The sequence below is a fragment of the Buceros rhinoceros genome, unplaced genomic scaffold, assembly GCF_000710305.1.
Source record: "Buceros rhinoceros silvestris isolate BGI_N320 unplaced genomic scaffold, ASM71030v1 scaffold15534, whole genome shotgun sequence".
NCBI classification, from domain to species: domain Eukaryota; kingdom Metazoa; phylum Chordata; class Aves; order Bucerotiformes; family Bucerotidae; genus Buceros; species Buceros rhinoceros.
In genome coordinates this window covers 53902-67665 of record NW_010406655.1, presented here as the reverse complement: position 1 = coordinate 67665, position 13764 = coordinate 53902, and the positions used below count along the sequence as shown (strand labels likewise).

Sequence of the window (13764 nt, the reverse complement as noted above, 5' to 3'; positions counted from 1 at the left end):
TTTTCAAGCACAAAAAAAAGATGTTATCAGGGTTAGTGTGATCCCATTTTGAAGACTGTTTGAAGATGCCGGTAGTGGAGCTCCAAGTAGCACTGAGAGCAGGTGGCGAGTTCATGGATCTACTTTGCCAAGGAATTGGTTGTGTGATCCAAGGGAATAATTTTTTTCTTTCCTTGCCTATTGTGTGAGGCCTTCACTGCTTCATGAAACTAAAGTAGTTAAACTTTAATAGCTTTTCTACAAAAAAGTAAACTACAGCTGTTCTGTAAGTGGTTAAGAACTCCCACTATCCAGTCCATCGCAGATTGGCACTGGCTTGTGCCAAGACAAGTGAAATTAATATTGTTCCCAAGAGGTCTGCCATTGTTCCCAATGGAGTGCTGCCAGTACAAAGGAGTGCTGCAGATTCTCAGACTGTTAAGGCTTGTTCACCCAGCTTGGAGGAGGCCATTCCTGCCCTGTGATAACCTCAGACCCAAGAAAACAAAAGGTTAGTGGTTTTATTCATGATTTGTTGTGTTTTAAATGTTCTGTAGGTATTTGAGCTTAAGGTGGGGCTACCTTGGCTATGTGGTGGAGAGCTTGGGTGCTTCTAGCCCTTTAGCTGGAAGCCATCTAGCTGATCTTTACCAGTAGGTCACTAGGTGCTTTGCAGAGTAGAGTGATGGTGGTTGTTCCCATTGCATAGGAAGGGAGATGAGTTGCTGAAGGTTGTAAGAATACCAGGCTCAGGAGTAAAAGCAAGGTGACACTGAACACTCTGGTGCTTTGTCCAGTAGGTCAGTTGGTCTCTGCAAAATCAGAAAATCAATTTCTCAGAAAGAGAGCAAAAAAATAACAGCTTCTTGTGCCTGAAAGGAATAACTGTGCTCTACTTCTAGGAATAAGGTTTGGGGAATTACCAGGTGACCTACCTTTTGTGCAGGCAGTGGTAAAAGTGGAGCTTTCTGAGAGAAGGGACATTAAAGAAAGAGGGACATAAAAAACATACCTTTGCAAACTTTTAAAGCAATTCATGGAGTGTTTGTGTGCAACTCATGCAAAAAAAAAAAAAAAAAACAAACCCCAAAACTAAAATGTTGAACTGTCAAAATTAGTGTCTTTAAAAATGAAAAAAAAAAAAAAAAACCAACCCCAAAAAACAAACAAAAAACCCAAACAAACCCACTCCAAACCCCAAAACACAGGTTGCCGGAAAAATAGGCACTTTTCACATGGTAAACTAAACTGATGCAATTTACTGTGAGATATTTTCATAAATCATAATTGAAGCACTGAATATTCCCTTTCTCTTTCTCTTTTTGTACTTGAAGCACTAAATATACTGTAGTTATTGTCATCTCTAAAAATGGTTCTTTATTTGCAAAATTGTTTCAGAAATCCATCTTAATGGATTTTCTTATTCAATAATATATATATGCTTTGTATTGACATTTTTAGCTATTCATTGTCGTCATCGTTACAGCTGATTTGCTGAATATTTGCTGATATTTTAAGTTTTGTTCCTGCATCTGTGTTCACTGAAATAACTGAGCAATACTGGATATTTTCTCCCTTCTGCTGCTTGTTACAATTCTTGTGGCAGAGGTGAGCATCCTTGCAGCAAGGTCGTGGGGGCAGTTTACAAGAAGAGTCCTGAGCCTCTGCTGGGGAAAATCAAGTACCTGACCATGCTGATTTTGCCTGATACCACAGAGGGAGCATTTGAACTTGTCTAAATGATGGGTGATTAGTAGTGATAGGTGAGAGGAATCACTTGTTTAATTGATTGTCTGCTTTAAAATTTTTATTGTATTTAGTCTCTGACAAATGTGGGTTGCTGAAGGCCGAGATCTGGCATCAGTATTATCTGCAGTAATGATGACAGCAGAGGTTCGTTGGCTTCTCAGCAGCTGAGTCCTGGCACACTGTGTGATGTGATGGGGAAACATTTTGGTGAAAGGCTAACGTGAAAATATGTGATTTTAAGAGCCCTTTTTAAAACAGAGGGCATGTGTCTAGAAAAGTGTTTCTGGTTGCTCTGCAGCTCGATAGACTGTCTATCCCATTCCTGATGCAGCTGGTTGGAGGAGCAGAATTAAGTTGTACCTGGGAGTGATGGAGTGGGAGAGAAATACAGAAGAATTTCGGTTCAAAGGGACCTCCTGGAGGTTGTCTGATCCAGCCTCTGCTCCGAGCACAGCCAAATTTAAAGCCAGAGCAGTTGTGCAGGCCCTTGTCTGGTCAAGTTACAAAAAATCCAGGAAGGAGACTGCACAGCCTGAGCATTAATTCTTGTGTTTGACACACCATTTCCCTGTGAAATTTCTTTTTACTACTTGTGAGTCAGGCTGCCTGGCTTGCAGAATGTCTTTACTGAGTTGATGTGCCATCCTGCTTTCTTTTTTTATTTGGAAATGTGTCGTGCGAAGTTATTTTGCTGGCAACATATGAAATGTGCCAACAGAGGTACTTTGAAAAGCTTTTAAATATGCAGACAGTCTGCATTTTCCTACTCCTGATCTCTCTTTTCACTGTTATGTTGATGTCTTCATTTAGATCTATCTGAAAAGAAATGGTAACCCGTCACTGGGAACATCCCTTTAATTATAATGTGAAATATCCGGTGCACATTCTTTTGAAAGCTCCAAATATTGTATTATTAAATTATAACTTGCATCGTTGGAAATATTAATTGTTGCATAAAATTATAATAATCACCAAACCCCCAACCTACCTGCTGTTGTGTGCTATCCTCCAGATCAAAACCAAACCAGATGCTGATGGCCAGGAACACAATGGTAGATTGCAAAAAAGGTCTTCTGTATTTATTACAGAATTGCTGAATTTTAAAGAGGAATAAATGCAGCAATATTGCTACATTTTTTATGGTGGCAGTACAGTACAGTGCCTATTTTGTACCGAAATAAAGGCAAGATGCAGCTTTCCTGTAAAATGTTACTGACAGCCAGGAAGAGTGAAATGCACTGGGAGGCTTTTAAGGTAGTACATTTAAATGTTATATAAATCATGATAAAAAGCAGAAAAATTCTGATTCTTTTATCTTTTCATAGTTAATGAACTCTCATTGCTAACATTGTATTAGAATATGAGTTGAAAATGCCCATAATGTTTTTATAAGAAAGAGAAGAGAAAACCTATTTAATCTCTGTTTCTATATTGTAAATATGGCTGTAGCCCATGCCGTCTACAATTGATCTATGGAGTTAAATGAGATGGGATTTCTGCTTTACTTAAACTGCTGCACTTACTTAGGTGAATGTGAAGGTGAGAGATGACGTTCTCCATTATTGACGCCTTTGAATTTTTTTTTTATCATTTTTTGTGGCTATAGTTAATTTCCTTTTTATGTTGACAGAGCAGAGACACTGAGGATTTATTAGGCGTGTTTTATGCTCTCATTCCTTGGATAGTTTTAATTCAGCATAAACAAGTGCTTCCTCTGAGCACAGCTGTCCCTTCCTGCCTCCCTCCATGTCCCACTGCTTTTGCCTGTGTCCCTGTTGCCCACCTTGCTAGCAGTCATGTTTGTATGGCTCCCCAGTGACCTGGTGGAGGGAAATAATCTAGATTAAAATGAATTGTTATTCACTGAGCCAGCTCAAAGCTATCGGTCCTTCAATTCATTCAGGAATGGCTTCCCAGACACACATGGAAGCACAAGGCAGGAGAGTGGTGGGGATGGGAAGGTGAAGCAGGAGGTGGAGGGAGGACATGACCTGCCTTGTTTTATGGTACTTTAATTGTTGTGGAAACACATTATTAGCAGGAGAGTGGCCATCTCCTTTTTTTAAAGGAACATAAAGTTTCTCTAATCCAGTCATCCCCCTTTGCCAGTTACCACTCCTCCCTTTCTCTCAAACTGAGCTGGCTTCTGTGTCAGGATGCTGCAGCTTTGTTTCAGGCACAGAATACAGACAGAGGAGGTTTGGGGCACGTGCTTGTGCCTTCCTGAAACTGGATTTTGCCCAGGGCTTTTCTCCCATGGTAGGACTGGGGAGGAGGGAGGAGAGCAACCAGCCAGACCTGCTGTGTTTTCTTCAGTTATGTCCTTTTCTATTCTTAACTTCTTTCTGGAAAAGAAAGAGTATTGCAAACAAAATTTGCCCTTGCATACTAAATTACACTCTGCGCTAGGCTATGGAGACTTTAGAATTGGCTGGTTTATGCTAGATTAACTAAAAAGGAATTTTGTTTGAAGTGTAAACCCACTGAACCATATTTAGTTTGGTAGGTACTGGAAAATACAGAACTGCTTCTAAACACATTACTTTCCTGACTGTCGTTGTCTCAGGAATAAGTCTTTAGCTCTAAAGAGCAGCCTTTTTTTTTTTTTCTCAGATCCTCTTCTGTTTTGGGCATGTGAGAATGAACCCTGAGTTGTGGATTTCCCTTTTGTGAAATAACTTCCTCAGATTCATTGCAGGTTCTTTCAGTTTCCATTCACTAATGACCCATATGGGTTTCTCCAGAGAGCTTTGCAGGCTCACCTGGGAACCCTCCATTGCAAGCTCTGCTGAACACAGATTTCTCTTTTTACAGCTTTTTGACCTTTTTATGCTACACCTAAGTATATGAAGTTTAAGATGATCAGGGAAGATCTTTCCTTTATAAAGAAAATCTTTCATAAAGGCTCCTTTATAAAGAGTTTTTATATTTAATCTTAAATAAATATTAACGGAGAGAATGCTTCTGTTGGTTGGTCTTTGTTTTACATGAATTCTGACAGTGGTTTTCAAGAGGAGCAGTGGGGGAAGGTTGGTTGTTATGAATATTATTTGGCAGGAAGTCAGGCATATTCTATGATTTCATATGAATGATATCTGCTGAAAGTCAGTTAGCTTCCCAACAAACTCTGCTTGCTGTGCCTTAGCAACCATGAGGAAAAATCTGCTGCCACATGGAAACGGATTGGGATTCATGACAACGCTCCCTATATCCAGCCACCCTCAAACAATGTAGCATTTCATCTACCAAAGACAGCACCCGTGTCTTTTTCTGCTTAAAACCCCTGTAATTTAGAAAATAGCAAGCGATGTCAAATGCAAAAATTCAAAGGTGGCAAAGTGATAAGCTAAATAGTTCAGTAATTTTCTCTCCCTTCTCCTGCTCCTTGCCTGGCATTTGAGTAAGCACTGGGAAAAAATGAGTATTTACTCCTGCAGAAATTGCTGCCGCCTTGTGTTGCAGGTTGAGGAGGTTGTGCTGGGAGAGTACAGCTCGGCTTTGTTCCAGGATTGGTGTTCAGATCAGGGCTGGAGTGGAAAATCTCTATTATAGCGGCTTGCTTTTAGCAACTGCAGCAAATCGTTTTGAAGAAAAAACCCCACAGAGTTCCATCAGTTGTAACAAGACTGTAGTTTCTGTCACTGTTACGGCATTATCATTGTCATGGTTCATATTGAGAGAAAGAAATCTGTCTAGGACAAAAATAATTACTTTTTGATTTGTGTGTGGAGTGGGAGAGAAGTCTCGGGGAAATTAACGTAAATACCACTGGTGGATTTTTTAAAAAAATTTTTCCTGAGCCACTGAACTGTTAGAGTCGAATGATTAGTGAAGAGAGAAAAGCACAAACATATTTGTTTCTGAGAGTGAGTTTGGATTCAGCTTTATATGTGATCCTTTTCCATACACTGTCATGGCTGCGACGCGAGAAGTTTCCGGTATGTATACTTATGAAAGTGTATTTTAGGCTTCGATGCTTAAATACTTGTTAGAAGTCTGTCTGAATATATGATTTCCTTTGTGGTCACATTAGCCAATTTAAGATTCAGGTGTTGAGTAGTTGCAGAAATCCTCCTGTCAGGGGACAGAAATGATCTCATTACCAGGTAGTTTGTGCTACAACACGTGCATTTAAAAATGAGATTTTTTTTTTTTTCCCAGGCTATTTATATTTAAGGGAATAAGCCCTGATAGAGCACAATGCTGGAACATTTGCTTAATTTTAAGTATACTGAGTAATCCAATTTGGAATGCACAAGTGCTGCACTGAATTCGTTAGGGACATAGTGATAGTGCCCTGAAACTATGAACTATTGATTCCTTACATGTGTACACAAAAACATTGTTGATGATAGGCATGTTTGCAAATTAAGCCCTAATCAAACAGACAAATATTGATGAGTGTGCTCTAAACTGAAAGCAGGTAAAAGATTGATTGCATATTGCAAGCTCTTAATGTGATGTTTTGCTCAATTTTTGGTTACACAATCAGTTAAAAACCTAGTTATTTGAAAAACTTGAAGCTCAAACAATTTGCTGAGGGGGAAGAGCTGTGATTTTGCCTCTTCTTGTTTCTTTTAGTTTTAATATCAATCCCACTGTGAAAGATTTAGAAAAAGGAATAATCTTGATTTAAAAAAAAAAAAAATCTCATTTTACTATTTTTGCCAAAGCTTTTTTTCTCTTGCTAACTGCACAGGAATATTAGAAGCTTTTAGAAGAAATGCAAAACGTTTGTGTCCCGTGTTTAAAACTGCTATTTTCCTACAACCTCTTCTGTAGTGTTACAGCATGACTTACAGTGTAGACAGGTTGCTGGCTGCTACCACTGTACTTTTCCAGCTGAGGAAAGCGCCTGTACTGGAGCTCCAAGGACTCTTGCTTTGTTTCTTTCTGAGCATGATGGCAATTAAATCACTAGCAGATGTATGGAGCATTGCTGATACTACTGCGACTGCAGTGCTGGCAATGGCAGAAATACCAGCAGTTGTTGGAACAGCTTGGACAGGAGGCAAAGCGCAAGTGACTTGTAGGCAAGTCATCCTCTGAGATGAGGCCAAAGCAAAATCCCAGATCTAAAAACAAAGAGGAAATTCAAATGTATCTACAAAAGGTATGACTGAAAACATGCTTTATAGTATCTTTAGCCCTTGAGTAGAACATCAACCAAGCCATAGTAAATGCATAGGGAGTTGCTATAGTGGAGCCAGTTCAGTACTCTGCTGAGTAAAGAACTGAGTCAGTATCTCACAGTAAGATACAGCTTGGTCTTTCCAGTGGAGAGCAAAATGTACCTTCATTAGTACACTTTGCCTGTTGTATAGTATGTCATGGGGGAATTTCTTTCCAAACCCTTCAAAAATCAGTTTTTCTCCTGTATTAAAATATTAGCAGCAATATCTTTGCACGCTTAGCTTTAAATAATTGTCCAGTTGAAGCAATAGTAATTTAAACCTAGATACAGATCTTGCATAGTAGTATCAGTCATTGAATTATCTATTTTAAAATCTAGCTGGAGTATTTGATTCTTTGGCTATTGATTCCATGAGCTGGTTGTATGTATTGTAAAGAAGCATTTCCTTCTGGTTGTTTTAAATTACTTGCTGTTCACTTTATTCTAATTCTCCCTTTCTTTTAACACCACTGCTCTACTCCTTGTGTTTCTAATGGGTTTAAATACCACAGTAAACTCCTTTAATTTTTTTCCTAGTTTCAGACTAAATTATATGTGGTGTATTCAGATTTGGATCCTAGCAGTCCTATTCCAAAACTTTCTTCTGGGCCACCTGTCCCAGCTGTCCTCTTCTATCACATGCAAGTCATGTCACCAAGCTAGGATACCCTCCCTGTGCCATATTCATACTTCTCACTCCTGGTCGCACAGCCCAGGGCACCAGAAAGATCCTTCTTTCTTCATGCATGCCCAGCAGGAAAGCTAAAGCCACCCATGCACACCAACTCATGTACTATGGGAGAACCCTCCTGGAGGACACCCAGTGCTCTGGATCTACTCCACATTTGGTCTTCTGTCCCAGGACCATGTGTGCTGCCGCATCCCCATCTCCTCCCTGAAACGTGGTTTGGCAAAGCTTCTCCTCAAGCTGGTGAAGAGGCCCAGGGGGATGCTGGGGTAGCAGCACTTGGCATGGGCAGCAATAGCTGTTCCAAGGTAGTTTTCATTAGAGATGAGTTGTTTGCTTGATGACTAATTAATTTGTTTTAAAAGCACATTTTGGCTCATTCTAAGAGTTATTTTCAAATGTATTTTGAATTGGTGCATGTGTGTCAAAATCATTTGGAGGAGCAGCCTATATTTACTGAATACCTTCATGAAGCAGTGGTGCTTCACCCACACAGCTGCCCAGAGGTTTCGGTTTTCAACAAAACCTGGACCTCTGGTTCACTCCCTCCTCTTCCCCTGGAAGGGGTTTATCCATTTTGTCCTCAACAGCCTAAGCAGAGTCTGCTCAATAGCACAAAATGAAGGGATTTTGTACTAGTTAAATATTTATTAAGGCAAGTTTAAAAAAATAAAGGAAATAAAGGGGTGATCTAGCTTGATAGCCAGAACATAAATTCCTAAAATTTGATGTGAATTTCAGCCTAACTGCCGTGAGTGTTTACACAGGCTGCTCTAGCATCAACAGGAAAGATAATTTTTTTTCTATTCCAGAATGCCGCTTCCACTTTTGTTTTATTTTCTCCTATGCAATTTCCATTTTTTTATGCTTCTAGAAACTTTGTGTGTGTAGATTATTATGTGGCATGCTAAATGTATTCTCCTGGGCTCTCCAGTGTTTCATGCTTGTTCCAAGCTGATACAGGTTCAGACTACCACTGACAGAAGCCATTGTCCTGTCTTCCCTTCTCCCATTTCAGGGCTGTGAAATCCCTCTCTCTCCCCTGCACCAGAGCTGGCATTGTGCTGTGTGGCTTGAAGGATAAACTCAATTTTTTTTCCTCTGCTTATTTTCAGCCTCAGTCTCCTTTTGCAGACACTTAAGACTCTCTTCCTGAAATCTAGTTTAAATCTACCGTCTTTCAGTTTTACACAGTTACCCCTTATCTTGTCACTATGCTCCCTGATAAAGTTCCTCCCCATCTTTCCTGTAGGCTCCCTTTAAGTATTGGAAGACCACTGTAAGGTCTCCCTGGAGCCTTCTCTTCTCCAAGCTCAACAACCCCAGCTCTCTCAGCCTGTCCTCACAGAGGGGGTGCTCCAGCCCCCTGATCATCTTTGTGGCCCTCCTCTGGACCCAATCCAACAGGTGCATGTCTTTCTTGTGCTGGGGACCCCAGAGCTGAACACGGTGCTCTAGGTGGGGTCTTAGGAGAGCAGAATAGAAGGGGAGAATTGTCTCCCTTGACCCGATAGTCACAATTCCTGTGACGCAGCCCAGGATACAATTGGTTTTCTGAGCTGTGAGTGCACATTGCTAGCTCACAATCAGTTTTTCATCCACCAATACCCCCAAATCCTTCTCTGCAGGGCTGCTCTCAATCCACTCATCACCCAGCCTGTATCCAGGTTTGGGATTGCCCTGACCAAGGGGCAGGACCTTACATTTGGCCTTGCTGAACTTCTTGAGGTTCACATGGGCTCATCTCTCAAGCCTGTCAAGGTCCCTCTGGATGGCATCCCTTCTCTCTGTGTATTGATCTCACCAAACAGCTTGGTGTCATCTGTAAACTTGCTGAGGGTACATTCAATCCCACTGTCCATGTCCTGAACCCCTGAGGGACACCACTCATCACTGGTCTCCACCTGGATGTCAAGCCATTGACTGCAACTCTTTGAGTGTGAGCATCTAGCCAATTCCTTATCCACTGAATGGTCCACCCGTCAAATCCATGTCTTTTCATGTTAGAGACAAGGATGTGTATGGGACAGTATGAAATGCTTTGCACAAGTCCAGGTAGATGATGTCAGTCGCTCTTCCTTATCTACCAGTGCTGTAACCCTATTGTAGAAGGCCACAAAATTCGTCCCTTTTGCTGAATTTGGTCTTACGTTATCATGTAACTGCACCCTGCAGTAGCAGTATTTTCCCTGGCTGAGGAAAATGGCTCAGCCATCCCCTGAATGCCGGGGACTGGGCCAGTGCGATGCCAGGGGCTGTAGTTCCCATTGGCGTCATTGGAATTAGCTTGCTGATGATAACATCATTAGCGCCAGCCTGGGAATGCAACGGGGAGTGGGGAAATCAATGTATAAGCTTCAACCCTGGTGCTGCAGTGAGTGAGGACTGTTGAATGAAAGACTTGGACAGCAACCAGCTGAAGTGGTGGTATGCAGGGCTGCTGCAGAATTGAGGCGCTAATGGTGTGCCGGCTAGGAAGAGTAAGCGGGATTGGAGGCAATATTGCAGTCTTATGGCATCTTTTCAGTACAGGACAGGGGTAATAACCTTTTATAGAGTTATGTGTGTGATGAGTGTGGAAGGGTTAGATGCTTCTGTGTTTCCTTGTAATTTACATTCCCTTTCCAAAAATAATTTAACAAAAATATAGAGGGGAAAAAGCAGATGGCATTACTGAAATATGGGTTCTGTAATTCTTAAGTTGTGTGAAGGATGATTTTTTAATTATTATTACAATATACCAAGAATGAATTGGATCTTTCTTGAAGCGAGGAATTAATTATGCTGCCTTCAAGTTGCAATAATGTGAGGGAGCACCTCACAATCCTCCTATTGTGCTGCTAGTGCACCTGCACAAATCTTCTGTTCCACTTCCAGACTTCTTTTAGGGAATATTTATTTGTGTCTTGTAGTAAGACAGAAGTTGTCAGTATGCATAAGAGACAATAGACAATTTTTTTCTTTTAACACTGACAAAATATGGATTTATCATGGTGAGTAAAGGTGGGGTAATCTGACCTTCATAGAGATGTTGATCTTGTCTCTGCTTGCTTTCCAGGATTCTGCTTCACTGTTAATTTTGTAACTTGAGGTCTCCAGTCTTTATTGATCAGCAGTAAGGTTTTGGCATTTGCATTTTCCTGCTGTGAAGAGATTTCTATAATTTTCCTTTCTATCTCCTGAAATATGAATCCTCTCTAATTTCATTGAGGGATTGGTTCTTCTCACGTTACATGAAACAGAGCACAGAAAGTCTGTCTTTGTGCCATTTCATTATTTTGTAGAATTGCATTACGTCTCCTGTAATCTCTCCTTTGTAAGGTAAATAATCAGTCTTTTCTGTTTCTTCTCGTATTAAAATTTATCCAAATCCTTTATTATTCCTACTACTGTTATTGTCTGAATCCCCTCTCAGATTGGAGCGTCCATTTTTCTGAGATGCTGTTACCAGTACAGCATGTGGCATGGCGGAGATAATGCTGATCTACTTTACAGCAATGTTGTCTCCCTGCTGGCCACCATTTTATTCCTCATTTTTCTTATATTTTTTCTAACTACAGTCAAGAATTTAATTTAGAAGAGTGATCTTCCTTGAGAAGTGTTCTGTGACCCTGAGGTGTCTTTACTGAATTGATAAATTTTGCTTTAAGTGGTATTAGGGCATGTGTAATTACACTTTCACCCTTTAGTACATGCTGCTTTTAATGTTGAACTCATCATGATACTGTCTTTTCACCTAGCTTTTTTTTTAAGGTTTACCTTGAAATTCTTTGCTGTCATTTCTGGTCTTCCCTGACACAATTAATCGTGTATTGTCTACAGACTTTGCCACCTCATTGCTCATCTTCTTTTCCAGAACAAGAATAAATGTAGTAAAAAACACAGAACTGAGTTTACCAAACCTTTCTTAGATTGCTGATACTTTTTTTTTTCTACAAAACCCAGAAAAAACCTAAAGTTCTACCAAATTGTCTTACAGACCCTGTCCAGAAGAATTTCAAATCCCTATTTGGAAACTCCTTCAAACAAGGTACTTGTCAAGCTTCTTTCAAATTCCATTTCGTTAAATGACATATTGGGAATCTTTTTGCTTTGGTTCAACCTCTTAATCATAGCTTTGAAGACATTTGTGAATGTGGTCTGCAGTTAAATCCAGTTAACAAGTTATAATTAGTGTGTGTTAGAAATTGTCTGCTTCTGTCACTGAATTTGCAAACTGAGTTGTCGTGAATTCCGACATGCACTCACTTCCTAGCCATTTAAAGGATTGCCACCATTTAGCTTACTTATGCAATATTTAAGAGCCCTGGTTTTTCATTTCACAAGACTTTACTGTCTCAGGACTATTTTATATTCTTTGAAAGATTCCTAAGCATAGGAAACAAACAAACAAAAGGTGGAACAGTGGAGTTTTATTTCTTTGAAGTTAGTTATTTGTGTTACTGGTGTATTCTGCTGTGATGTTTCCCCATCATCCCAGCAAAAGCCTGAGTTAAATCAGTCAGTAAGGAGTGATATATAGAATCCAGCTGGATCATGGTTTTATGGAATATGGAATTGGATCCTGTTTTGATAGACACATCTGCAGCCTTGAGGTGTATGGTAGAAATCAGGTGTGTTGGAAGTCAGAGGTGTGTCCATTCTGGAAGACCACGTACTCCTGGCAAAGTACAGATGGACTGACCTGTAGCTATTGTAGGATATCATCTCCAAAGTTTCTGAACAAAAAGGAATAACTATGAAATGGTGTTTCAGTGTGTATTAGGCTTGTATTAAATTATTTCACTCAAATACATATGGAATAATATTTAATTTTAAATGCGTGGTTTTACAACAGTTAATATAGTCTTTGCTTAATTAGAATAAGACTTGTTTTCATTTGAACTTGTCTGTTGTTCAAAGGTAAAGCTGACAAGCTTTTAGAAAAGCTCTGCTTTTCTAAGGCAGCAAATGCAGGAGTAGTCCAGCTGTGGGGGGCATCTGCAACCCATGATATAACTGAGTATGGCAGAAGGTGGGGTGCATTTCCTGTGAGGCTTTGCTTGCTTGTTGATTAGCTAGGGAGAAGGGATTGCTCAGCTGGAGGGAGCAGGCAGTGGCAAGGCAATTTACCACAGCAGGAACCAATCCGTTTGTCACCTTTTTCAATTTCTCTTTTCATTCAGATTTATGGAGAAAGTTCTTCTTGTGCTGGGAGAGCTCTCAGGAATATTTTTACTCTACAAGCATCTGACCTGATTAAAGACAGGGTGTACCTTACTGGCATTTGCAGGTAACCTGAGATCGTTCACTTTAATCAGCTGGATGGGTTTTATTTGCATTTGTCTATGCCCTGATTTGACAAAAGACTAAATTCCAAGAGTGACATTTTGTGTGTTACTAAGAATCAAAAATATTTTCTAAATCCTTAAAATCTCACATATTTTAATATCTTTTCTTATGTTATTTTGTCGGTGATCAGAAAGGAGCAGTGATCTGATTGTATGTCCATTAATTTAATTGTGTGTGATTTAATATACAATTGTGTTATTCTGTTGAAAAGAGAGAGTATTACTTTCACCCTGGTCTGGAGTTATAAAAGAGATTAACTGGAGTCCTAAGGTTTAGTTACACAGTGATTTTTGCATGTAATTTATGGAATATTTTTGTAATGAAGTGATTTTCCATTTGTGTTGCATTACAGCATAAATGCTTCCTCCTATTTTCAATTATGCCAAAATGTGCAGGTTTCTATTACAGGACCATTCATTCATATTTGTATTTAAGAAAAAGCCACAGCTGCTTTTTTTTTTTTTATGATTTAGAAAGATAAGTTTACCAATAACGTGAAAGATGAAGTATATCTTAGAGCAACACTTAAGGTCTTACACATATATTGTATAGCTGTATTGCTTATGCCTGTGCTCAGAAAGGAGATAAAATCCTGAGGCTAAAAGCCAGTTTAATTTAGCTCTTATACATCCTTGGATGACTGTCTGTATGTAGCACAAATTGATAAAAATATTACATATTTTAAAGTGCACCAAATGAATTAGCTATGTAAGGGAACTTACTCATGAAATGTGACTTCCCTTGCTGTAACTAGGGGCATCCCCTGAGCATTGACAGAGGAATTTCTTCCCTTGAAATGAATAGGATTACAAAAATTATTAATTGAGACAAAGGGTTTGCCCTG

At 39.7% G+C, this 13764-nt stretch overlaps 1 protein-coding gene across 1 annotated transcript in view; it reads left to right on the top strand.

Annotated features, from left to right (window-relative positions):
- Positions 1-12754: 12754 nt before the first annotated feature.
- LOC104491744 (rap guanine nucleotide exchange factor 5-like) overlaps positions 12755-13764 on the top strand; it is a gene marked incomplete at both ends in the record, with an annotated part of 36762 nt that continues 35752 nt past the window's right edge. Inside the window, one exon of the mRNA XM_010134211.1 lies at positions 12755-12861. Within this exon, the coding sequence (XP_010132513.1) occupies positions 12755-12861 (107 nt within the window). The remainder of the gene's footprint in view (positions 12862-13764) is intronic.